Raw genomic sequence first — 27,111 nt, forward strand, 5'->3', positions numbered from 1 at the left:
TCACGCACGCAGCCCTTGTTACCACCCCCTCTACCCCGACAAAGTAGTTTCCTAGTCGATGACTGTGGAACAGGCCGCAACTAGTCGAATACTCTAAGCGATCGAGTAATTAACGACGTCGATGGCGCTCTCATGGGCGCCAGCGTATCCTAAGGAAAAAATGCACGAGGGTTCCGCCTGACGTACTCTACGCGGTAACTTCCAGCGACCAGTTAACCAGGGCTTCCTGTTGAATTATCGCGAACAGCGTGAAATAAATTTTAATTTCGAGCGTCTGCCGGGAAGTTGCGTGCGGGCCGATCGACCGGCAGATAACGTTGTTACGTGTATATAGCTATCCATCTTAAGCTATTACAGTAACCAGCGGAAAATCGATCGTGTGCCAATCGTCACATTGAGACACTTTATTGCCTTATCGTTCTTTCATCCAGGATATCTTTGAATTACGCTGATAGATGAACGTAAATTCTCTCGTGACAACATGGTAAATCGAGTAAACTACGTTAGAAGTTGTAGCCTGTGTAGTATTGGCAACGTTCGAACAGATAATTGTAAACGGCGCTCGAAAATAAGAGTTTCGTAATAGTTCAACGGACTAGAAAATTCGTTCAAACAGCTGCTCGGTTTATAAACGAAATTATGCAAGCAAGGTTCGCAGATGAGAAAGGATAAGGCGTAAGAGTCTAGAAAGAGCGAGCGAAACTAGACGCCGCGCCGCCCATTCGGAAGCAACGATCGCCACGGCTTAATTGCTCGTAGAGACGCTTAATTAGTAATTTAATTAGCGATACGGCGCCACAGATAGCGTGGCGATAACTCGCGTACTGCGAATACCTTGCAGCTGCGTTGATAGGAACGTGACAAAGGTATCGGTTATGGATTACAGGATGTGGCTGTCGGCAAATGGTGCGGCCACGCGAAAACAAATTTACGATCGACGAGGATCGGGTGGAAGATCGCGAAACGAACGAGTCGACGACGGGCAATCCTTGCGAAATCAGAAAAGACGAGAAAACGAAACGGGGAATGTTGGCCGGTCTTCGACTTGCTTCGCCCCCTTAAAATTCACCCCGGCATTCTTCTCGCGACAGATTTGAATAATGTAGTAGGCGAAGGGAAAGGAGTGAGGAAAGAATCATGCTACCAACTCTTTGCCTCCCTCTCGTCTAGAGAGTCTTGGAAATCCAAAAGTTGGAAGCCGCGTGAGAGAAAGCGACTAGAAGTGGTGGAAGAGGGTAAGAGAGCGGAAACGCGTTTCCGGGATTCCTGGTCGTTCCCCCACGGGACATTAAAGTCATTAAGAGCGATCTGGAAAGCCCAACACCGGTCTTACGAAGCTGTTCTCGGTCCATCGACTCCCCGTTATCTCGAGGATACTCGATTTAACTCGGAGCCGCGATTTACTGCTACGATTACGCGTGTGGAACGCGAGCAGTGTTTAATAACGTTTTAACGCCCACCAGTCTTTTCTTTTTTTTCTCTCTCTCTCTCTCCCGTAACCAGAGGGAAGACGTAAAAAGATTCAGAGCAGACCCCTCGCTTCGACTCGACTGCCGTTTCTTCTGCGATCTTCTAATTTTAGAGGAGCGAACAACAACGTCTGGCCTAGTAGCAAACCTTGGTCGTTTCGTAAACGCAAATAAGGCTATGGTTACGATAAACTGTCATTGCGATGGACGCGTCTAAACGATCGTAAGATTCTTATGGCGATACGGTAGCTCACTCGCAGAAATCTGTTACGAATATCTTACGAGCGCCGGATGAAACATTTTCAAATTTTCATTTTTCATAATTTATTGTCGAACAATATAACCAAGCTAATGATAGTTTGATATTTGTAAAAAAAAATATTTTCTTTTTCAAACTGGTTACCGTCGTTCGCGAACATTTATCGACGAGGGTAACTCGTATGGACTGAAACTTGTGAAACTTCATCAATAGCAATTGAATCGTGCGAGGAAACCCAGATGATTCGTTTGTCAAAACATCGATTCGTCGGAACGCGTATTCGTTACAGTCGCAGCCTGAATCGATTTCCCGCAGAATGACGGACCCGTTAACGTTATTCACGCGCGATACCTTGACACGTAAGTCGAGAGAATTACCTTGGGTTAACAGCATTGATTCCGGTGTCTGCCCGGCTACGAGATTCCAGCCGATTTTACGGAAAATGACAAACGACCAGTATGGGAAGGTGCGAACGCTAGTTGTATACCGTCGATAATATCGTGAGAGACAGCGCGAGCTCCAGACGTAGTTTTCCTGCCTTTCGTGGGAATATCTCCTCTGGTAAGAGCGAAAAGCGCGCGAGATTATTTTGCTTCAGCGGCCATTCTACGCAACTCCGTCTTTCTACACAACACGGTCAATATCCCCCTTCCCTCGTTGTCTTTGTTTTTCTATTTTTTAATTCGCCATGCGGAAAGGATAACACGCGTTTCTGTGTGCCCGATACGACTCGACGAATTCCACAAACTGGCTTCGCCGAGCATTTCCCCGCCATGTGACAGCCCGTTATCGTTTTTGCCTCGGAGCCGGCTGATAACAAGCCTTCGGGAGGACTAATTAATTCCCAGGAAAAGCCCGGACGTTTTTCCCCGATTAGACCGCTACCGACGAAGCTGTTAACTCGTACTTTCGTTCTAACGCGTGCCACGAAAACATCGCCAGCGATTTTGTCGGCTAATTAATTTACACCATCGGCAAATAACCGGCCCTGTTGCTAACCGATCTAATGGATATCCGATTCGAGCTTTCGTTCGTGACATTCGATCGAGTTGTTCGAAAAGTTTGTAACAAAATCTGACGAGATTGCGAAAAAGATAATGTATTTTTATGGAACGAGAACATCCTTCCCGTGCGAGGATCATAAGGAGAAAATACGATAGGTTTGCTCGTATCGGTTTTTCGATATCGATGTCACTTGCGATCAAAGAGATATATCTATAACACGGAGAGATGGAGAGAAGTGTCGTGGAACGACACAGAGGCAAGCCAGGTGATGCTCACCGTCACGCGATGCTACATTGTTTTGTTCGAATATGTGACACTTTCCAGCAATACGCGTGCTTAACTGCAACGATTGCGTTGAGTTTCTAAAAAACAACATCCATCAAGATTCCTTGCAGACCTTTTTCCATCTCTGCACGGTATAATACTTTAATAGGAAACAGTCAAGACGAGGATAATTACACCCATCTCGCACGAGTTCACGTAAAAATCCCATAACGTTGGTTTACCATCGTAAGTCTAATTTTACGACATTCGATATCTTTGAAGTATTCAAGAATTTAACGAAAACTTCGTACTTAATCCTCAAACAGGCAAATAAAGAGACAATTCGAGGACTGATCAACGATATAAGACAATTTTTCTATTGTTTTCCCGTAGCAAGAGGAAATGTGACTCTTATCGTAATCCTTCCTCATATTCCTTCGTTGCCAATAGGCATTTAATTAATTTCTCCTCTAACGCGCAGTATCGTATCGTACTGTTTCGGCCGCCTCATCGTACGAGCATAATGCTATGAATAAGAACAAGGACAATCTAACTCGGGTGCTCCGCTTTCCGACGAGAATCGACTAGACCCTCATTGGCGAATAATCAACGTGATATCGAAGGTAGTGGTGGTGGCGTAATTTTCACGTTATTCGTTACAGCCACGGTGGTTCGTACGGCGATATCTTTGTTACGAAAAACAAGCGATTGCGGCGGTCTCTGGGCGGAAAGTCGCCACGGTTGAGCCGCATTTCCGTCGAAGCGCGCGCGTGTCGGTGCGTGTAGTAGGTGCTTGCTTGCCTGGCTTACGTGCGTGCGTGCGTACGTGCGTGCGTGCATACGTGCGTGCATGCATGCATACCGCAGTGGCCGTCTTTGCCGCTCGTTCTCGTCTCTGACCTCGTTTTCACCGTAGCTGTCGGCTCGACTAATCGGATGGCAGACGTCGGAACTCAGCAAGTTAAATTCCTCGCGGTTACGTCCGCTCGCGTCGGCTTTTCTGCGCGATTTTGCTGCAGTTTCCTTGTTGTTTCTTGTTTAAACGAAACGGCGTTTGTTTGTTCCCGTAAGCTTGTAAATATTGACCGTTTCTGTACGTGTTATCAGTGTTCTGTTGCACGAAAATTTACCAACTAATAACACCAGTGAATCGACAAATTACAAATTGCAAGCTGCAGACCTCTCCTTTACGATTTTGTTTGCGTTAAGTTTTCGTCGAACGTCATAATCAGATAATTTACAATTTACACGATTTACTAGTAAAATTGCATTCGTCTCGTTGCCAAACTCGTTAATATCGGCCAAAGGTATTTATTAACGCTGGTAATTTTCGACTTTGCAAGTTTTGTTAATGATGTTACCTCGATTATGCAAAAGCACGCTTTATGAAACGTTAAAGCGCTGAGTGGGAAGTTCGTAGCGTTTTCCAGATTTCAAAGTTATTAGACTATTGGTAAATTATGTTAATCGGGAAAGAAATGAATTAAACGCCTATTAACATTTCTTCAGGCAAATGCGACGATTAAAATACTCGAATTCATTAGACCACACAAGGTGAAACGTTGCTCTAGATACACAAGCTTCTCTGCAGAGTGTCCGTGCCATATAAATGTCGCGAATGTCAAGTGCGACCAAAGGTCACACTATTAGCCTATATTTGTTAACGCGATAACGCTTCGCAACGCGTATTTTCCAAATCATCGCAAAAATAAAAATTACCCTTTCATAGAGTTCCTTCTACAAGTTCGCCCTTCAACTACGATGTAACGCGATCAATGAAAAATTTCTGCATTAAGAATTAAACTATTGCATTTTTCTCCATCTATTTTCCACAATAATAAAAAATTAGTAAAGAAATTCGTGAATAGAAGAGAAGAGGAGAATTCTAGCGAATCTTGCGAGAACCTTGAAGTACAATACCGAATCGAAGAGCGCGAGTCAGTCAGACGAAAAGCCGAAGGAAGTCTGAGGGAGATTGAAAAGTGAGAGAGACACGAGGAAAGCGCGATCGTTGTGAATCTAGCCTAATCTATAATCTCACGTATACCTAACATTGGCGCGCCACTACGATACATACATATACCTACGTACATATGTGAAACGTGCATTACAATATACGTACGCAAAACAGATAGAGAAGAGAGAGAGGAGACAAGACAGAGAGAGAGACATGGCATGCACCAATGCAACTACACACGAACGAACATTGGGATTACGTAAACCACGAGGCAGGCATAATGCGATCAAACGACCTACAAATCACGGGCTTCGCTTTCCGCTTAACGCGAGAGCACGACTTAATCCTATAGACGATTGGTAGACGATCGGATGATCGCGAAAGGTGAATTATCCTTTACTCAAATCTGACGACAAGTTAACTTGTCTTTGATGTGTTTGACAATCTTTCCTGCCCATTGATAGCACCTATCGCGTATTTACGATCGATTCGTGATCGCCCTTCTGTCTCTCTGTGTTAGACCATACCATCGTCGTCTTTGAACTGACGTGTCCAGTAGCTTCTATCTAAATCTACCGGATTGCAGACGAAATAGCTGCAGAATTACCAATTTGCCAGATCGATGAAATATGTATTGCGAGCGACGATTAGGTGGTAAATCGAAGAATCGATGGATTTTTATTTAAAAAGTGGATTGAGAAGTTAGTTGTAAAGAGATCGATTCGGCTAACAGATGCTTCTAATTAGACGTCGAAATAGAAAACTGCGATACGCGTTCAAGTTGATATAGCTGTCTGATTTTTCTATCTTTTTCAACAGATAAATATTGACAAATTACGATACCTGAGATTTCATTGAAGTTCATCGTCGCAAGAAATTCATGTAACTCGTTTCTTCGGTATACCATCGATTTTGATGTAAAAAATGGATTGAGAAGTTAATTGTAAAGAGATCGATTTGGCTAACAGAACGTCGAAATAGAAAACTGAGATACGCGTTCAAGTTGATATAGCTATCTGATTTTTCCATCTTTCGCAACAGATAGATATTAAGGACAAATTACGATACCTGAGATTTCATTGAAGTTTATCGTCGCAACAAATTCGTGTAACTCGTTTCTTCGGTATACCATCGATCGGTTTTCGATGATTGAACGCGGACAGAGGGGCGTAATGAATTCCCCGCTGCCAAAACACGACACGAACCACAGGCAAATGATCGCTATTTGTCGTCGTTCGAACGGCGCCTCGTCGTCGTGAGTATCGTATCGCGATCCTCGTCGTCATCGACACGCGGCCACGCGCAATCATTAAAACCTCGTGGCGAATTACGTAACCCGATATATTCCACGTTTTTCCGATATATTCCGATTTATTCCGGCGAATCGATGTATTGCACGCGACGCGAGTTTCCATCGCGAAAATGTATCCAGCTGTTACGTCGACTCGTATGAAATTTCGTTTCTTCAAAATTGGAATTATTACGTTTGTTCCTATTGTCTCTTATCGATCACATTAAGGAAGAAACAATTTGTTATATACATATATTTAGCATTAAGATTTATACAGAAAATATAAAATCCTCGTTATTGGCCTCCTGGCAATTTGGAATAATGGAACTAATTGAAAGTAAGTACTTGGCGACTGCAGAAACGTATTAAATTACTCACAAAATTATTTTGATTAAATGCCCGACGTTCCAAACTAATTGCACATAAGTGAAATTTATTTGTAGCCGTGCCATTTTCTATACACCAACCTAATAAAATCAATATTCCGTCGTTGATCTTGCCGGAGTCCTCAAACTTTAATTTCCATTTGAATAAACAACAAGACTTTTAATGTTTTAAGAAGATATTTATACTCGAGAGTGAAACGATAAAGCACACGTATCGATAACAGTTTCTCTTCAAGTTTCTCAAAGTTGAGGCCCGTTTTAACAGTAGAATAATACAATTACGTCAGAAGCGATCCGAACAACGTAACAGGTTTAGGCACAAACGTTAACGTTCAACTAATTGATCTGTTCCAAACAACGGGAAGACTAAAAGATTCCTCAGCGAAATAAGAAAGCCAAGATAAGCGAGCATTCTGTTACGAATGTCGACGCTTATATCAAAACGGAATAATTGGAACGTTTCTTCGAAGAAGTCGAGATACGGGAGGCGAAAGTTATCGCGTTAAAAGATAGAGAAACGGAGCATCCTCTGACCATTAGCGATTAAATAATCGAGTTACCGCTTTCGCGAAGATTCTACCGTCCATTCGAGTTACGAACGTCGGAGGACAAATTGTTCGCGGTGCACCGGCACCGGAGAAAAATGGATTGCGCTCGTTCCTGTTGGCAAACAAAGAAAGAGCCGTCGGTTATATGACTCGTATAAAAAGCAGATCGTAATTCTTTAATTGTCCGGCACGTTCGCGATTTACTCTTTTGTTCGTTACGTAACGAGGAGGAGTTGAACGACGAGAGCCGCGTGCAGCATGTTGCTCTCGTCCGTGTCTTCTGTCTTGTTACCTTGCTATTATTATACGCCAGGCGTTGTTCATTGCCATCGGTCGTCCGACAAAAAACGAACCATTCACGATAAGCAACGAACCCATACGAGTCGCTTCATTCTTTGCCAATTACGTATCGTCAGATTCTGCTCGGATAAGTGCTAGATTCTTAATACGACCTGTACTCTATCGGCCGTAAGTATCAGGACATCTACCCTTTACATATAACGCGATAAACTAGCAAATTTTATTTTATTTAATATTTTATATCGTACGAATGGTTGTACATTTATGGGAAATTTAAATGTGCAAATATGTACAGAACGCACGTAACATACGCGAGTGGAAGAATATCTACGATAAAGAATTCGTTAGGATATTTAGAAAGTCCGAGTAATAAATCTGAATATAAGAATGTGAATTTGTACAGAGATCCGCAAGGTCCAATTATGATTATGATTATAAAGCGAATAAAACATGATGCGAGTAAACTAAAAGATTCATAATAAATCGACGAAACGATAAAAAGGACGAAAAGCGTTCAATTTGAGCCAAGTATCGGTAGATATTGTAGCAGCAGTATACGTTAACAGGGCAGGAAAAAGAAGGAAAAGAAAGAAAATAAAGAGAGAGAATATCGTACGGTCGTTCGATATACACGGTGATTATTTTTGCGGAGATATTAAAGAAGGACCAGGGCAAATTCCGTGCAACAATTTCCGGTAAAATCGACGAATTGCCGGTGGGCGGGCAACCAGTGCTCGGTCCCTAATGAGTACGTGACGGTAGCTAATTAGGTTAATTGAAGGCGTGAGGCACCGACATACTGTCGACGTTGTCTCTCGTATCTTCCTCGTAAACGATCATGGAACGCTCTCCGACCTGCTTCTCGCCGATTCTGATCTCTACAATCCTTTAATTATTTGTTTAATCAAGGGACCGGCCTCGTCCAGTGCCGCACGAAACGCAACTTGATCTACATTTGTGTATCATATCTGGATACGTAAGCGTTTCAAATATTAGATTCGTACCAGGTCCGATAGCTCACGTTAGCACACAAGCGTAATTGGGATATTAACGAGAAGAATTAAAAAAATTGTAACTACGATTTATCATTGAATCGTACTTACTTCGTATTCACAAAGAATATATAGCCTGGGCGGGAAAAGAAGAATTCCATCGAATTCATTAGGTGACTTATAGTAGCGCCAAGTTAACACTGTAAGCACATGTTACACGTAGACCGTGTGGCGTCAATCTTTTAGAAGACTACTTGCTGCTATCTATGTATGGAGTGAAAGACAAAGTTTGTCAAAATCAGTGAATGACACTTAACACGATTTCTAAGCTCTAGGTATTCTAGTTTCTATAGAATCCACGGCTACTATATAAAGCATCGTTAAATACTAAAACAAATGACGTCGATCGAGTGTCTGTTTTTTGATTTTAATATCAAAGCAGCCCACTGTTTTTTCAGATTATTTTCCTTCTCGCTAGTTCCTCGCATATATTTTCCAATCATTACCTTTCACGATCTACGATCTTCGTAAATATATATATTACTACAACGTGTTACTATTTTTGAAATTTAGATCGTTTAGCAACCCCATTACGTTGCCGCTATTTATCGTTCGACTATCGATCGCTGAAGAAAACGGTCCAACACGATCCAAATATTTCCCGATAAAAAGTGGTATAACGTGAAAATGCGCGAGTCCCGGGCACGCGATGGGGTGTATTCCGCGAAACATCCATCTCGCGTGTAATTCAAAATCGCCGTTTCACGTTCCTACACGCGAGCCTGTCAGATTTCTTCCCCGTCACTGAAAATACCATTCCTTGCCTTCCTATGGCTTTTCTTCCATGTAATCCGCAATGCTACGACGAACTTTATCGGAACGCAAGGTCAACGAGGCGAATAAAGTTCCGTTTCGAACTTCGACGACCACGCGATTGTTCGACAAGATCTGTCGAATCAAAATCCCTTCATTGACGAGAAAATGCTCTCCTAGTCGAGAAGAAACAGCATCGTTATCCAACTTTCGATCCATTTCACATACCATTTATACAATCCTGGATATTTTCTTCAACTTGCAGTAAGAGTATACGAATTTCTATCGATGTGTTCAAATTAACAGCGAGTCTTCTATTCGTTCTTCGTGTTCGTTAAAGAGGATTCATGAGAAATTCGTGTGTCCTATTTATCTAATTACGTTACGTCATTCAAAAAAGTAGAACGAGCTAATTTTCACCATTAGCATCGATAATTCTGAAACCGATCTCTACCGTACCGTTACAGGTAGCCAAAATAATTTATATACGCGTATATACAGGGTGGTTGGTAACCGATGGTACAAGCGGAGAGAGGGCGATTCTACGCGAAAAAAGAAGTCGAAAATATAGAATAAAAATTTGTCGTTTGAGGCTTTGTTTTCGAGAAAATCGACTTTGAATTTTCGCTCGGTACGCGTGCGGTACGTTATAAAGGATCTCATTGTAGATCGTTATCTCGATGGAAAAATTAAAAAAGAATTAAAAAAAAATTTTTATTCTATATTTTCGACTTCTTTTTTCGCGTAGAATCGCCCTCTCTCCGCTTGTACCATCGGTTACCAACCACCCTGTATATACGCGTATATCCTGTATACACTAAAAAAGAAGATGAAATATTATCCTACATATGTGAGAAAACAAGGAAGTAATAAAGAAATAATAGGAAATGATTAGATTTGAAGTAAATCAGGGGATCCTACCGTAAACAACTACATAGCACTCAACTTTGACCGTTTTAACTTCAGCCTTCTCATACCAGTTTCAGAAAGTGCTGAATATTTTCGATATATCTTTCGACACATTCTCGGCGATTCGATGCTTCTTTGCCCTTTAGCTCGAGAAAACAGCCACAGGCATGTTTCAGACAGCTTTCGTAGGCGAAGGAACGTTCCGCTGGCAATCCACGGTGTTCAAAACGGATTCGTCGGAATATTTAAACAGTCGAAACGCGGTAGACGCGGCGTTACGTAAACGGCGTTTAATCCAACGGAGATAAGCGGCGGAAACATCGGAATCGAAAGCTTTCTAGCCGCGTCAAACGCCTACGGAGCCAAGTTTTCCGAACGAAAAGGGCAGAAGTATGTCCAGATTTGCAATAGAAACGACTTGCGGTTACATTTAGCGAACGCTGCCTCCTCTTCCGCGTGTCGCACCAAGGAAAGTTGCTGGAACGAGATTTCTACGATCTCGAAAACTTGTTCGTTACAACCCTTGTTTACGACATATCGGAAATATATCCAACGAACGGTCGTCGTAACCGACTCGATAACGTTGACCTACTGCGGCTAAAAGATTCACGTTGCGACTAATCGCTTCTTTCGAACTGGGACAAAGTTTGTTTACTTCGAAACAGTACCCTGCTTTGATACCACGGATTTGCTGCATCTTTTATCAGAGACTTTTACATTTTTTTCCATTCATTAACATAAAAGTAAAAGATTTAAGCCGAAGATATTATACAACGGAATAAAGCTCTACTTGAAATAGCAGCAATATCGTGGTATATCACGAACGATAAACTTTATAGATCTTCTAAAATATATCTATACATGTCTATACGAATTAACTTGGACAAAGTTTCCGTATTTCAGTCTTCGATAATTTTTTGCGGTCTTAACATCTCCACGACTTCTTACGGTATCTTTTGCGTTAACGAACCATTTCCTTACGATTTCCTTAAGATGTCGATTTCGTATTTCGCGTACGTCGAAGCTTCTAACGTGACACGTTTAACGTGATCGTCGTATTCGCAAATGCCAAACGAATCGAATTACCACCAAATTGAATTCGCAGTACCCAGGCGACGACCGTTTGATGGCAAAGTTGGCTCATTAGCGTCGCGGTTCGTTTCAGTGTTCGAAAATACGCGCGTTACGGATCGCGAAAAAATAAGAGGATGAAAAAAGGAAAAAGAATGAAACGAGACAGAGATAAGGACTGGCAACTTCTCGCAACTCGACACCTGTACAAGGCGGTAGTATTCTCTGGGTTATTGCGGCAGCTTTCAAGGCGGCGAAGGAGACATTTCCACCTGCTCGCTTCTGTAAACACGTCCGTGTATGCCAGGAAAAAGAAGAAAAGCAACGAGCAACCTCTTATCTGCTGCGCGGAAATAAAATGCACCCAGACAGTTGTCAGAAAGAATGCTGTTCGCCCTAGGACCGTGACGCAACCAAGCTTTTCCGACATCCTACAATCGAGTTCAAACGTCTAGTTGTGGAAAGGGCGGACCATTTTTTACTTGATTAAATTTCAGTCAGCGAAGAATAGAAAAACACGACCAAAGTTCTTGTTCGTAATCTGGTAAGCACGGTAATGTCACGCTAATTTGCCATCACCGAACCCATCGGTTCTTGAAACTGGTTTCATCAACCGACTTCGACCAGATTGATAGAATTGGAACAATCCTCTGCAAGTCTTAAATTACGAATTACCAATACATTCTGTGTTACATCGGGCGACACTCTACCTAGACCAGGCTATACACAGAGGACCAGACGCGAACTAGATATCCGCTCATCCTTACTGCGTACCCTCAATCGTCTTAAGGACCCATCATAAATCCCAGTAATTTGCTAGTTAAGATCCTTCAGATCGAAAAATGTCTTTGTTTCTAAATCATTTTCTAAAGATTATTGTCTATTGCGGCTTGACACGGGAAAGTCAATTTTTCTCACGAAGAACGATGCTTCTCACTAGCAACTTTCTATCGAGGGCGGCTAAGACCCTTCCTGGCCCATCAACCTTCGTTGGACACAGCATCCTCCAAGTACCTTACTTATTCTACAACGTTAGAATAGTCAACAAGTCATTAACGGGTTACTCTCCTTAAATCAATCATTTACTTAACGTATGAATACTCAACAATGTACCACATAAGCGTTGGAAATAAACTTTATAACCCTGTTAATCGCAGCGTTATACTATCTTAACCACCCCTATTATCTTAACGGAAATCAGGGGATCGATCAACTCGTGGTGTCGATTATTATAATCGTAACGGGAATTTACGACTCCCGTTGACGTATTTCCTCGCGATTGCGTCTCCCCGCGATTGGTTGAAAATACATTCTGCATAATTAGCAATGCATCCGCTCCTACGATACACTGTCCTTTGACGCGTCAACCTATCGCTATTCTTTTATCTTACGACGAAGTCGCGACACTGGCGCCGTATTCAGCATCGACTATTAAAGCGTAATTTACTTATTTACCTATTCTCTTCCTTTGGAAATATTCAAAGTTACCGAATGTTACTCGAATTCAATGACTTCTTCCGCTTTCTTACATTATTCTAGCCCAAATTCTTACGTTTTATTCGAGTTCCTTTGGAAGGATTTTATTCGTGTTACGTTGGAAACTAGTGGATCGTCGTAACGTTAAGCGACGCCAGAGAAAATCGTAAAAGGCGCGGCACGAAATCTAGAAACCCACGACCTTCGGTCGCAAGGAGCGTTCCATTAATTTGCCAAGCCGGTGAAGCGACACGAAGGTGCGCGCAGTTCCTTCCTCTATCGCGAGTCGGTCGGACTACGAGCGATTTAACGGAAAACGAGTGGCGTATAATCGGCGGTGTGGCGGCTCCGAGCAAGGTCTCCATCTAGCTGGAACAGCTCGTGCGCCCTTCGTCCGGTTGTCGTCGTTTCGCGTTCGTGCACAGCCGAGTGCATTACTGCGGGACATATCGGTGAAAAAGCGAGGTTCCATTCCCTCTTTACCATTTACCCTTTCGTTCTCTTCGTCCCTCCGCTCGAAACCATCTCGTTCCCTCGCGGCGCGTTGCGACCATTGCTCGCTCTAAATCACAACTTTTCGCCGTGCGAGCCAGGCTACATGGAAATGCAAATGCACGCCGTTAATCTCGGCAATAAATACGCGCCTGCTGCTTAAGTTCGCTTACGATGTCGCGACATAGTCTCGCCACAGGCGTGCACGCGTCTCCTTTTGCTCTGCCTCTTCGTCCTCGCCATTGCGTCCTTTTCCTTCTTTTCTTTTTTTTTTTTGTTCTTTCGCTTCCACTGTCCGGCTTACATCGTGTCTTTATTTCCGATCGCGAAACGCTCTTCCCACTTCCGATATGACGCAGAGTACGTTGAAACGGCTGACTGGCGGTGAAAAAGTCAGCAAATACTGATATCCCGTTAACGCGACGTTTTATTTCTAACCTTCTGAGTGATTTATATTTATTGGATTTATCGAATTCTATTAAATATCAAGAAACATCGAAATAGCATCGTAACGAAAGATCTCCGAGGATTTGAAAACTTAAAGAGAGACACAAAATTATGTAATAAAAGATGGTCAAAATTACTCCCCGATTCTCCACGATCGCGTAACTATTCTGAGAGATCGTGCGTCGCCGAAACCGCACACGATAAACCGATAAAGAGCGTTCGCGACTTTACGATCTTTTCTCGAACTTCGATTTACGATATCCAAGTCAGTACGTTCCCTCGACGCTCGTCCCCTTTTCTTTTTCGCCGAGATCGTCCTGAATTCTACTATCGAACTAAACTTCGTCGTACTCGTTGCGTCGAGCACTCCGACGTTGCACACTGATTGTCAAAAGTAGCATCGTGTCTATGTACGTTGAAGCTCACAAGCAGCTTACAAGCAGAAGATAAACAGGCTCGTCGGGCACAGGCGCTTTGATGTAAGGTCGGTGCGAGTGATATAGGTAGACTGTAAAATAAGGCGCGAAGTAGTGACATCGACCGATCTAGCCGCAACTAGGGTAGCGAATGTGACTTTGGCGAAGAGAATGTAAAAAAATCACAAAGTAAAAAAGCAGGCTTGAAAATATGTGAACGGCGGAACGAAAATTTTAGATTTTTAATGAAAGACAAGGAGATCGAGTTTCCTCGGCAGCGTAAAATGTCGCTTGTTTTACACGTAACTGCAGATTCGTTTTTACCCATATAGTAATTGCAACATGTGGAATAGGAAACGATGCAGTAGGATTGGTTCACTGTAATTTCAGTGAAAGGATACAAACAGGAAGTTCAAGTTTCGATTGTTAAAAATTACGTCAGTAGCTTACGATTTAAGACCAGCTAATATCAGACTTGTATTTTTATATTGGACGAATCAATGTAATCGAAATATACAGTTCACCCTTCGACCACTCCAATCTTGACAAATTTTGAATCGGCTGCGTACTTATCCCAAATCGTATTGTGGCGAATCGCCTATCAATAGGACGCAGACAGGTCGAGGCATCAACGCGGCGCAACACCTCCCGGGCGATCCGTTGGTACCAACCGCCAACACTAGAGGGCTACGACGACAACGAGTCTGTCTAACTCGCTAGCGGTCGAATATACGAGCGATTGATACAAATACCGCACCTAGCGAGACTTCCTCTACGTCTAAGGCAAGGACTACCGGGCATAGCCTTACTGACGAGTCCACCGGTGTAGTCCCAGGACAAAACGCACAACTCTCTTTTCATCCGCCACAGTATTAATGTCTCGAAAAGGATACAGAGTAGGATGGTCACCCTCGCTGCAACAGCTACTACAAAAAGCTGCTGGCGGAATGTCGGAAAAACTACGTTTTTCCGCCAGCAGTTCGTATTGCGAATCGCGTTACGCATGCACAACCTTTCTGCGTTTCGTTGTTGCACGCTATGAGTGCATCTAAAATGATATAATTATAGAAATACGACAATAATAATGAAACAAAAGTAAGGCTGTCAATCGACGTTAGATCGTTAGAATGAAATTTTCAGGGACTTAAACGTTATATGTGCGTTGTATGTTTGATTATACGGGTCGTTTTACCACGTTCTTCGAGGCTTTGTTTCACTGTCGAGACAAATGCAAGCTTTCGTGAATCGGTTCCGGTAGCGAAATAAGAGGCGCAGTCACGTTCGTGGTCGCGAGTGCGCGATCTGGCTGACGAGTTACGTGACGCTAGACTTTCAGATTCGCGAGGAGGAACACGAAGGCCGATCGAACCGATAGAAAGCTAGAAACTTCTCCTTACCGTGTATCTTCCCGTTTTTTCCCTCTCTCGCCTTCTAACGTTGCCTTTCTAGAGTTCTTGCGCGCACCTTTTAACGATCCCGTTTTATATCGCGCGAAAACAAGGTCGCAGCGACGTACGCGGGGTGAAAGTTTACTTGGAGTTTCTTCTTCGATTAATCTATGAATTATCCGTGTACTTGGCGTCGTGCAAACGATGATTAAGGTTATGATTACACGGAGGACGCGTGCTTCTGACGGCCTAACGCGTCGCGATGATCAAGTACACGGATCCTTGTGAAACAGGATCCTAAACAGGATTAACGAAAACTCCTTCAGCCAAGATACAGCGAGTACAAATGCCTCCACGTGCGGTGTCTTGTCTAAACGTCTTGTACAAGACCTCGAAGAATTAGACCAAAGAGAAAAAGCAAAATGTACAGGTTTAAATATAACTCTTATCTACGAAAGAATCCTGGTCCGATTAGGACTATCAGCAAAATTGAATGGATGGTAAACGTGTAAGGTATTCTATATCTTATTAGCAAGAACCTAAATCGCAAACTGTGCAATAGGAGCGAAATGGATACACTGGAACGTATAGTAGTCGAGTGTCCTCGATACGGGTAACGTAGATCAGTATCCTTAAAAAGTATGAATATTATAAGTAGGCTTTCTCTTCGAGAAGAAAAGCTATTAAAAGATATATATATGTAGTATCGGGGAGAAGGGCCTAAGAAACGTCGAGCCAACTATAGACAATGTCGCGAGAGCCGAGGCGCTGTCGGCTCCATCAATGCGTTATCGGGTCTTTCAAATAAATAGCTTCGCCGAAAAGGCCTACGAGACCCTGGCACGAGCGTCCGCGGAACACGTGTGCGGTAGGCCTAGCAAAAGACAAAAGAATGCTACAACGGCCAGAGAGTCAGTTGACAAGCAGAGTGCGAGTTGAGCGGACACAGAGTGTGCATCGACGTGCGACGATATTATAATCGGTCCTTTTGTTTTTGAATATCGCTCATTTAAACTACACTAAACTCTATTTATATTCCTCTTGTATTTGAATATCACTTCTTAAAATACATTAAACTTTGAACCTACCATCATTACTTGTCTTTACTCTAAGAATCCATCAGTTACTACATATATATGTCGGAGATGAAAGGACACCGGAGCCTTCCTTTTGGAATTTTCATAATTAAACAATTGCCGTCATTCTACTCAATTGTATTTATTTGAGATTTGTGACAATGAGCTTGGGCTCAAGGCGACAATCAGTCACCGAACGTAGCCGTGGTCACGGGACGAACGCTTCGTCTACCGAAGGTATGGAGTAATAATATAACCTTCGTTAAAAAAAATATTTGTAGAGATACTCGACAGTAAACGTTCCAACGATTCCTTCGGGCAAAACGATTACCAGATGTCGATGCACCTACACAGCACAAGTTCAGCTAGCCTGAGAATCCGCTGTAAATCTTAGGATTTTGTTAATTAAGCTTCTTCAAACGGACAAGCAGTCCCAACTACGGGAAGATCGGAGAAATCTATTTTTCTCACGAACAACGCTTCCGCTAGCAACTTTTCCTCAAGGGCGGCTAGCATCCTTTTCTAGCCACCAACATGGAAATTGACCAATTAACAGCAACGTCAATTTTCCTCACTTTCTGAACGAAGGCTATCCCCGACTGATCCGATGATATCGTGTCCTTAGACAAACCCATCATAGTTTTCCTCTGGAGCATCATCGCGACGGAAAGTCATCCTCTCTCGCGAGGTTGTATTAGCGAGTGACCTGTCGTCTTTACGTTCGGTGGATATTCCACGTTTTAACAAAGAGTTAGTTTAGTAATACTTTCACCGTAGCCAAGCAAATCGATTACGATTTGGGCTTTGGAAGAAAGCGCATTCTGTTACCCCGTTGACCGCGGATTCGTTGTTGGACCTAGGATCATCGTCATTAGCTTCTCGAGTGTCTGATTACCGCGGTTACTTGTCAAATTCTGTAATAGTCGTATTTGCACTAGTTCATTGCATAGCAACAATGTGTAGTCTAAACGAGGATTCGTTTCACGCCCCTAACCCTAACCATAATGTGAACCCGACATATAAATCACGCATGAGATTAAAATCCTTCTACTTAGGAGAATAAATAGGGAAACGAGTCAGGCACTATAATAGGAACAAACCGAGGTAAACTAATCTGTCGAACTAGCTAACAGCAAGAGACCACGACTTTAACGAAACAGTTAATTCATTGCAGAAATTTAGAACAAGATTCATATCTTTGCGCATGTGCACACTTACACGTATATACACCAAGATTGTACCGAACGTAAACTCCATACAAGCTACAAATACATACTACTACTACTACTACTACTACTACTACTACTACTACAATTACTACTACTACTACTACTACTACTACTACTACTACTACTACTACTACTACTACTACTACTACTACTACTACTACTACTACTACTACTACTACTACTACTACTACTACTACTACTACTACTACTACTACTACTACTACTACTACTACTACTACTACTACTACTACTACTACTACTACTACTACTACTACTACTACTACTACTACTACTACTACTACTACTACTACTACTACTACTACTACTACTACTACTACTACTACTACTACTACTACTACTACTACTACTACTACTACTACTACTACTACTACTACTACTACTACTACTACTACTACTACTACTACTACTACTACTACTACTACTACTACTACTACTACTACTACTACTACTACTACTACTACTACTACTACTACTACTACTACTACTACTACTACTACTACTACTACTACTACTACTACTACTACTACTACTACTACTACTACTACTACTACTACTACTACTACTACTACTACTACTACTATATAGATTCTTACGAGAGTGGTCGCGTTGCATGCATTTCGACTTAAACGTATAACCACTGTAGTAATCGCAACTTAACAGGATTAACAGAAAGAACCAAGGAGCCAACTGTTTATTCTTGACGTAGTACGAAGACTCGACTCCTTAAAATGAATGTAAAGGGAGTTAGAAAATTTGGTCGGGGGAGCAAGGTGCGTCGCATAAGGCTCGTAAAGCGGTTATTAGAGAAGTTTAAAAGTCGCGGAACACCTGTTGAGCAGCGAAGAGAGGTTCAGAGGCGAGAGACGTACGAAAGGTCATCCACATGCTGTGCAAGAAATCGCATCGATGATTGCCGATCGATATCACAGAAAACACTTCAAACGATAATCTCGTTTCTAAGGCACCATCGCAACTTCCCATTTTCTTCGATTTATGGAATTGGGACGAATTTGGCTATCGAACGGCACGTTCGTAGAACCTTTCTATCGTTTTTCCTGCATCGACTCGATTTGTCCGATCTTTGATGTACCAAAGGGTTGGAAATAAAAGCGGAGAAAAGACGTGAATAGAAATTCAGGTGGGGCTCGAGCGAAATGGAAGAAGCGGCTGCCGATGTTTACGAGCCATGGGAGAAGCTGGACGAGCTTTTTGGCATCGTAACGATCGTATGGGATTTCTCTGTAGACCCTTTAGGCAGCTGCTACCGCTTCGGTATTCATCTTTTCGGGGATGAAATCGGAACACCCTGAGGATCCGTTCAAGAAGCGGCCAAATGTTTCCTCTTGACTTGCGTGGGCCAGCAAGAAAAAGGAGGGCGACGCCATATGGCGCCTAAATGTGGTATCGAAGCGCTAATACTCTAACGAACCATAATGCTAAATCTGGAAGACTGGAGGTAAGTGAGTGACGATATAATCCTCGGCACGAGCTGACTGAATCGTGACTGGGTAAATATCGTATCGGTTTCAAAGAGATGCTATCGATACCAGGCGTTGTAATTAGAAACTTGAAATGGATTTTACAAGCTACTATGTCGTACGTACATTTCGTAGATGTAAAATTTATCAGATTATATCAAATTGTTCGACAAACGAAAGGGAGTCAGATCGAATCATTCGATAAACTAACGTGTAATCTGTCACGCGACGCGTGACACGCTGTATAAATTGTCTGAAATATGTATACCTGTTCGTTTCTATCTTTCCAATTATATTTATTTCTATAAATCATACACGATGGACAAAGGCTATGGAAATGTATTGGATGTGATAACATTTTGCGGTAATACACCGCTGAAAACGATCGTTACGAAGAATTTTATCGCATCCACCGAACAAACAAAAGCGTCATTTTATAGGCTTGATAAATAAACATGTTATGTGTATGACGCTATAACGAAAGCTATAATTTTTTACGTAAGCGATCAAAATCCAAGTGTAAAAGTAAGTTAATTAGAGTTCATAAAACCATAGTTAAAAACAAATATGGAAATGGAAATCCTAGTAGCCGATAATATTTACAGAGCGAGAGTAACACAAGGAACGATCTTCCATCTGTTTTGATCAGTATATTTACATTACGATCGTCGATCTTTGTTCCCATTCCTTGTATAAAACACATTACCATAAAAATCTACGTCTAAAGTCTAAACGATAGAAATCTTTATCTTTGTTTTCGTACTGCGAAATAAATTGCGAAATAAAAGTAGCGAAATCAACTAGTCTATCCTTAGATCCTGCGACCAGAAACGCTTTCGCGGGGACTTTCTCTTGGCGCAAATAAGTATGTATCATAGTCGATGACACAAGGAAGGCAAAGAAGAAAAATAAGACTGAAGACTTACCCTGACAGGAGCACGGAAGAGCGGGGCGGTGACAGCGTGTGGATTAGAATGATGGTGAGCGTGGTTGTGGTGGCCATGGTGATGGTGTCTGGTGTCAGGACCACCTCCTGCAGCCGCTTGTTCGGCCTGGACCGACATCGCCGCGCGGGCTTGTCGTTCCCGCTCCCGAAGCCGGTCCCGGTCCACGCTGAAAGTCAAATATTCCTTTCGATTAGTTCTCCGTTGACGTTTCAGGATAATCGACGGATTATCGTTTTCGATTCGACTTTATTGTCGCTTACGAATCATCCATCGATATCGCTGATATGTTATTTCGAATTGATACGTGCGCTGATTGTAGGGTTATTTGCACAATGTTGAGGTACTTTAATGTACGCATTGGAATATCTAACGATATTCGATATAAATCGAACGCTTCCGAGTATTTTTATTTTCCAATTTTTTTACTATAAACGTTGCTTGTTAAATATAACGTAAAATATTACACAGAGTAAAGCTCAGATTAGTTAGAATTCTCCATTAAATGTAACGACTAATAAATTATACCTATGGTTAACAATGTATATCCGCGTCAATGTACAGTACCACGGGTTTACGGGATATTTAACTCATCCAAAACAGACACGAATATGTGTTGTAATTATACATAATGTAAATGATATTGACACATATTTATTTGATAATTGCATATGTTATAAGAAAAGTGAAAAATTATGCTGTTCCGGAAACTGTATAACAAACTGATTTTAAAGCTCGCGTTTGAAGATGATTTACGACCGGGCGCGTGCGTATTCACAGGTTGTTTTTATACCAACGAAAAGACAGATCGAGTGTATTTAACTAGAAAATGAGAAGATCGATACAGGAGACACAAATGGACTTCTTCAGCGAACTAATGCAGATACAAGACGCGCTAGAACTGGCGTGGGTCGCGTTGCGTGTCGATGTTCGATATCCGTGACATTGGCTGAGCAAACGTTCTATTTTAAGTGCGTCTTTTTAAAGAAAATTCTGTCGCGCTTCTTGCCACTGTCGACCGCAGAATATTATCGGCGGAGCGATCGATCGATTCGTCGCGCGAGTGATCATCGCGGCGAGAATCGTCCGACCTTCGACCGGAAATCGGCAGAGAGCCGGTGTTTCATCGCACGTGTGACACGCTGTCGAGAGTAACTCCCACGTTTTAAAAGAATACCGACAACGATGAAAGAAACTAGGCAAACAGAGACAGGAGAGATTCGTGACGAGCCATAGAGGGAGCAGCTGCAGCTGGCGCAAACACCTGTTTTGTCGCGTTTCCGGCGACGACGACGTCGGCAATTGCGTACGAACGAACCAGGCTTCAACATGGCTCGCGAATTATCGATTCTGTCAGGATCGCCACCAACTGCCAACCGATGGAAAGCTCTTTCCTGTTGCTTCTTATCTTCCACCGCGAAATCGAATTACGCGTTACATTAAAGAAACCCATCGTTGAGAATCGTCGATCGAACAATGAAAACTGGGTCAACGAATCGCTTTTCAATCCCGATTCGATCCACCGGCCAACCAACCAACGTATTTCCATACGATGGAAACCGGCACGCTCGCAAAGAATTACTAATTTCCGTCCAGCGGATATCGATCCGCGCCGCTAATCCTCGTCGCCGCGTTCATTAACGAACACGGTGCGGCTCGTCGGTGCGGTGATTGTTGTCGATTTTTCGCGGCCACCGGAAATATCGAGGGGACGGGACAAAACGTTGCAGGAAGATCGCTTCGGGTCGATAGCGCGAGATCGGTGCAAAATTCACAGGACCTGGGACGAGTCGCGACGTCGAATTCACGGTTCAGGATTCAGTCAATGGAGTCTGGGGCCATTGGCCGACGAGTCGGAGACGGGACAGATATTACCGGCGGCGTAGCATCTCGCCTCGTTCCTCCACGCGCCTGTATCTCTCCCCCATTACGAGTCCAGATACGACTGATTCCCTGGTTACTAAAATTCATTCCATTCCTTTTCCCCTCTGCCGATATCTTTGCCAGGCTGAGGACGCGCTGCTCTCGCGATTGCTAAAATTCTCTGATAAAACGACCATACACGCCGCTATAACGACCACCAAAATCCGATACGAATATCCGTGCGCGTATCGCTGTAGCGTTTAACATATACAGAAGACGATAGAAATGTGAGACATAGCGACGAAGTAGAGTCATCGGAATCGGTTGAAAGTCAACATCTTCAAATTCAATGTTGAACTTTGCACAGAGTAATCAGGCTTATTGTATATTAATGTATGCTGTACGTATACGAGGCATCATTAATCTTCGATATGAGAAGGAATGCGAAAATATTCTGTGCTTCGTGTTCAGCAAGAAGACATATATTGTTAGCAATCAAGAGTCTTGTTGCTACTATCGGGAATACTACTGTGTATTTGAACAGGACGATTATTATGGAACAACGTATCGGCATTTGATTTGTTGCAAAATCACGAAATCATTCAAGGTAAATTTCACTACGATTTACACGTGCAAAATCTTCCAATCGTTGCTGAAATAAAAAATTTCGATTAAACGATCGAGCAGCGATAAACGATAACAGCTGCTGCGGAAAGATATTATAATCTTCATGATACTCAATTTCCGACCATTCAAGATATCAGTATAAATCAAAGTCGAAAAAATAAGTCAGGACAGAGATCCAGGTTAATTAATGAAAACTGAATTTCTCTTTTCCGCCGTAATTTAGTATCCTGTTCTACGAACCTACTGTATCAGTACGCGTATAATTTTACTTATTCGTTTCTTGGAAACTGTAACCTAACGGTGTAAGGAAATAATAATAATAATAAATTTCCTAATCGTAGTTGTAATCTTTCTAACGATTCTACCTTATCTCGCGTTTCTATTTTCTCCTTTGCCAATATAGCTTTGGCCGAAAGGTTTCGTATCTGTATGAAACGTTCAAAGGTGTAGCGATTTTCAAGTGTCGAGAACTGTTAGTACAGTTTCGACGAGCATTCGCTCATCTTGCGCGCTATAGTTTGCGTTCAAGTAAAATTGGGGCAGTTCCGCCAGGCTGCAAGTGTTCAAACCCTCGACGATCTCTTCTTTTTCACGCCCACGCATCCGGCAACCATTTACACGACTCTATCGTTAAGAGATTTTTGAAGACGATTGCAACGAGAAGCACGGAAAGCCAGCCATTTTATCGAGTGTTCGACAGGTCACAAAGCCGACAATGTTCATCGTGCAAACGAAGCCTGCGCGCTTTCATGATTAACGCCTGGGTAAATGGAAATGGGATACGCCGCCCTCCAGGATTCATGTTCGCTCGGCTGAATTTCCGCCGGTCGGACAATTTTCCAAATTTTCCATCGGCAATTCGGCACGATCGTTCTCGTCGACCGGGGACGTCCATCGACGTCATCGAGTGTCACGACAAATCATTTCGGTCCCGCCAGATTGATCGCCGACTCGATGGTGTCCGACCGTTTTACGAATTAAATAACGTTGCGTGCAGGAAAGAAAATAACGACTTAATGAGTTAACGACTGAAAGAAAACGACTCTGATCAATATCGAATCGTACTGGGTTAAGTGCATACGCTCTGTCCGCATCTTTATTCATATGTAATGGCTGCAAAATGTATTTACATATCGCAGTGTATTTGTTATAACGCTTACATGAATAATTAATCAGATCCAATTATATTAAATCTCGTATCATTAGATGGTATAGTATCTTCGCACGACTATAAAAATTCAATGCTGTGTAAATGAACTGCCACCTGTAATACAATTATATTACCGTAATTCTATATGAATTTTTCCTTTTTCCAAACGAACCGCTTTAGACGGATAAAAAATTCAGAAAAGAAGAAATCGAAAGATGCGAGGTCGATACGATACGATCGTGAATTTTTTAAAAATGGAGCAGCAACATCCTTTTTCCAACGGCACGATCAAATATCTGCCAACGAGTTTTCCAAACGAATCACTTAGCGGCGGATCGATCCGTCCCGGGGCGGAATATCACCTCCGGAGATAATTAACTCGCGTTAATCGCGGTCCGTTAGAAATGGTAACGAAGAAGAGACGATTTAAGAGAGCTCTCGCATTTTCTGCGATTCGCGATGAACAAACGGGAAGAAGGAAGTCGGCTAATCGACAGAGAGTAAAGTCAATAAATCCAATCTTTTTTTTCTCGATCGTTCCGCTATCTCCTTCGCGTATCGTAATTACTCGTGGATCGATCGAAGCAATTAATCGATTCGTTGTTGATACATTTCATCGACGATAATTATATTCTCCAACTAAAAATAGCCTTACTTCAAACACGTAACAGATGTCTGATATCTAACAGGAAATATTGTTAGAAATATTCATTGGATCTCGATTGTTGTTTCCTGTTAAGCAAAAATCGATAGTGGAGCCTCGCAGAAGCCAAATCGATCAACTTCACTTTTTATTAATTTCCTAGTTTCATTACTTTTCTCGTTGATTTCGCAAGTTTTCGCTTGATGTTCGATTCTCAGGGAATAAAATGATAAGTTCGACCGTAAGTTCATTTATCGCTAGAAGATGACGGTAAATAACGGTAAATACTAAGATAAACTTAGAAGACAACGATCGTAGAACATCGTCATTTGTCCGTACGTTTCAATTTGCCAAGTCGAGCGACGTCGATTTCTGAATGGCTTAGTTGTCTCATAAAGATGTAAATAAATTTCTAACGAATTTTTTAAAAATTCTTCAAACCATTAACTCTTTATCGATGGATTTGCAAAACGCAATCACGAAAATGGGAAATCGGTCGAGAATATTTATCGAAAAGCACAGGGTCAGAAATCGACCCACAGAGAACGCAATCGGATATCGAATGGCCGCGCAAGTGTGTATTTTTAATTAAAAAATCGTACATTCACGTCGGTAACGATGACGAATATGAACTGTAAATGGAAAACGTTTCCCAGTTCGTTTCGCGAGAGAGCGCGGCTGGGATGCTCCTCTTTCGCTCTCTCTCTCTCTCTCTCTCTCTCTCTCTCTCTCTCTCTCTCTCTCTCTCTCTCTCTCTCTCTCTCTCTCTCTCTCTCTCTCTCTCTCTCTCTCTCTCTCTCTCTCTCTCTCTCTCTCTCTCTCTCTCTCTCTCTCTCTCTCTCTCTCTCTCTCTCTCTCTCTCTCTCTCTCTCTCTCTCTCTCTCTCTCTCTCTCTCTCTCTCTCTCTCTCTCTCTCTCTCTCTCTCTCTCTCTCTCTCTCTCTCTCTCTCTCTCTCTCTCTCTCTCTCTCTCTCTCTCTCTCTCTCTCTCTCTCTCTCTCTCTCTCTCTCTCTCTCTCTCTCTCTCTCTCTCTCTCTCTCTCTCTCTCTCTCTCTCTCTCTCTCTCTCTCTCTCTCTCTCTCTCTCTCTCTCTCTCTCTCTCTCTCTCTCTCTCTCTCTCTCTCTCTCTCTCTCTCTCTCTCTCTCTCCCATCTCTCACTTCCTCTCTCGTTAATCAACTGGAAATTCCAACGGCCAGTCCCGGAATAAACATTTCGTGGCGTATATTTGCGAGTCTGCACGATAACGAGGCGTCATCCGATTTCCCGCGTTCCGCAAGGCACGAACACGGAGACCGTCGCGTCAGGTAGCGATCGATCTACGTCAGCGCAGCGGTACTCGAGCAACCGGTGACGTGCTAACATGCACCATCGTACATAGTGCTCTATTCTCGCGCAAATATCTCGGAAACCGAGCACGTCGATGTTTAAATTCGTACCTGCGCGTCTACGTTCCGCGTTATTTCGGATATCAACGTCTTATAAATTGTATTAAGCGTACGATATCTTTCCTATTGATTCACCAAAATTGGCTGAATGAACTGGTTTTCGATTACCTGACCGCGTTGCTGCAGCGATCGTTCTATCGGTTTGCTAAAGGTTTCGTAGCCTAAATGATACTCTAGGAAACACGTTCGAAGCTTCCTAAGTTTCGATGATTTAAAATTTTTAAAAAGCTATCTCTCATAAGAAACTCGTTAACCTTTCGCCCGTAATATCGAGTCACATTTCTGCTACGATATGTTACAGTTTCAATTCAACAAGGATTTTCTCACTTGTCGATAACCGAGAAACCATTCAAGACAGAAAGGGTTGACTCGAAAAGACCGTGGAGAAAAATTATCGCTATCGCGAATGGAACATCGCGTCGATACGCTTGTCCTCGTTTTTGAAATTAACGAAGAGTCGAACAAACGCGATTAAACGTTTCATTATTATCCGATATTGAACGGAGAGTAAAAAAGTTAGTCTTTGACGCAGTGTTTAGTTAGCCCTCTCGGTAACGTCGGTTACACCTACGTGACACACTTCGGTTGCTTTCTACAGCCCGAGCGTCACACATACGTGACGCATTCTAAAACCTACTCGGATCGTCTACTTTAACTTTTCTATCACTATATGTGCAAAAATATATGGTCTCGTATTACGTAACGCGTTGACAATTTGAAACTCGGCCTGACAACGGCGACGTCTTCCTTAGACCGTGATAGCGAAAGGGTTAACATGTACTTGCGACGACATCCCAACGAAAAGGTTACCGTTAAAACAACATTCGCGCGAGGTGAAATCTCATCCGTGGCAACTTCCTAAGAACAGAAAGCATCTGCACGTGACGATGTAGAACTTTCTGGTGGATACGGGCGGTGAGATTTCATCGCTTGGTTCCACCTTCTTTTTTGGCGCGAAACGTAACGCTGCCCACCGCTACTCTGTTGGGTGGTGAACGCACGTCGTGCTCTTTAAAAGTCCGTCGGTGTACGCGCGCGCCCGCAACGCGAAGTGCAAACTAGCACGCGAAAGAGTAACGCACACGCGCTCGCGCTCGCGTTCGCGTTCGTCCGGCTACGCGTGCACGCACACACCGAGTCGGCTACCGCC

General features: G+C 42.8%; 1 protein-coding gene across 9 annotated transcripts in view; it reads right to left on the minus strand.

Moving 5' to 3' along the window:
• Positions 1-27,111, minus strand: part of LOC100743710 (AF4/FMR2 family member 4) — a 174,031-nt gene that overhangs the window by 84,310 nt on the left and 62,610 nt on the right. For all 9 annotated transcript variants that reach the window (XM_012387180.3, XM_012387182.3, XM_003490627.4 and 6 more), the window contains one exon: positions 20,214-20,400. In XM_012387180.3, the coding sequence (XP_012242603.1) occupies positions 20,214-20,400 (187 nt within the window). The remainder of the gene's footprint in view (positions 1-20,213; positions 20,401-27,111) is intronic.

This window comes from Bombus impatiens, unplaced genomic scaffold (genome assembly GCF_000188095.3).
Source record: "Bombus impatiens unplaced genomic scaffold, BIMP_2.2 scf_0463, whole genome shotgun sequence".
NCBI lineage: Eukaryota > Metazoa > Arthropoda > Insecta > Hymenoptera > Apidae > Bombus > Bombus impatiens.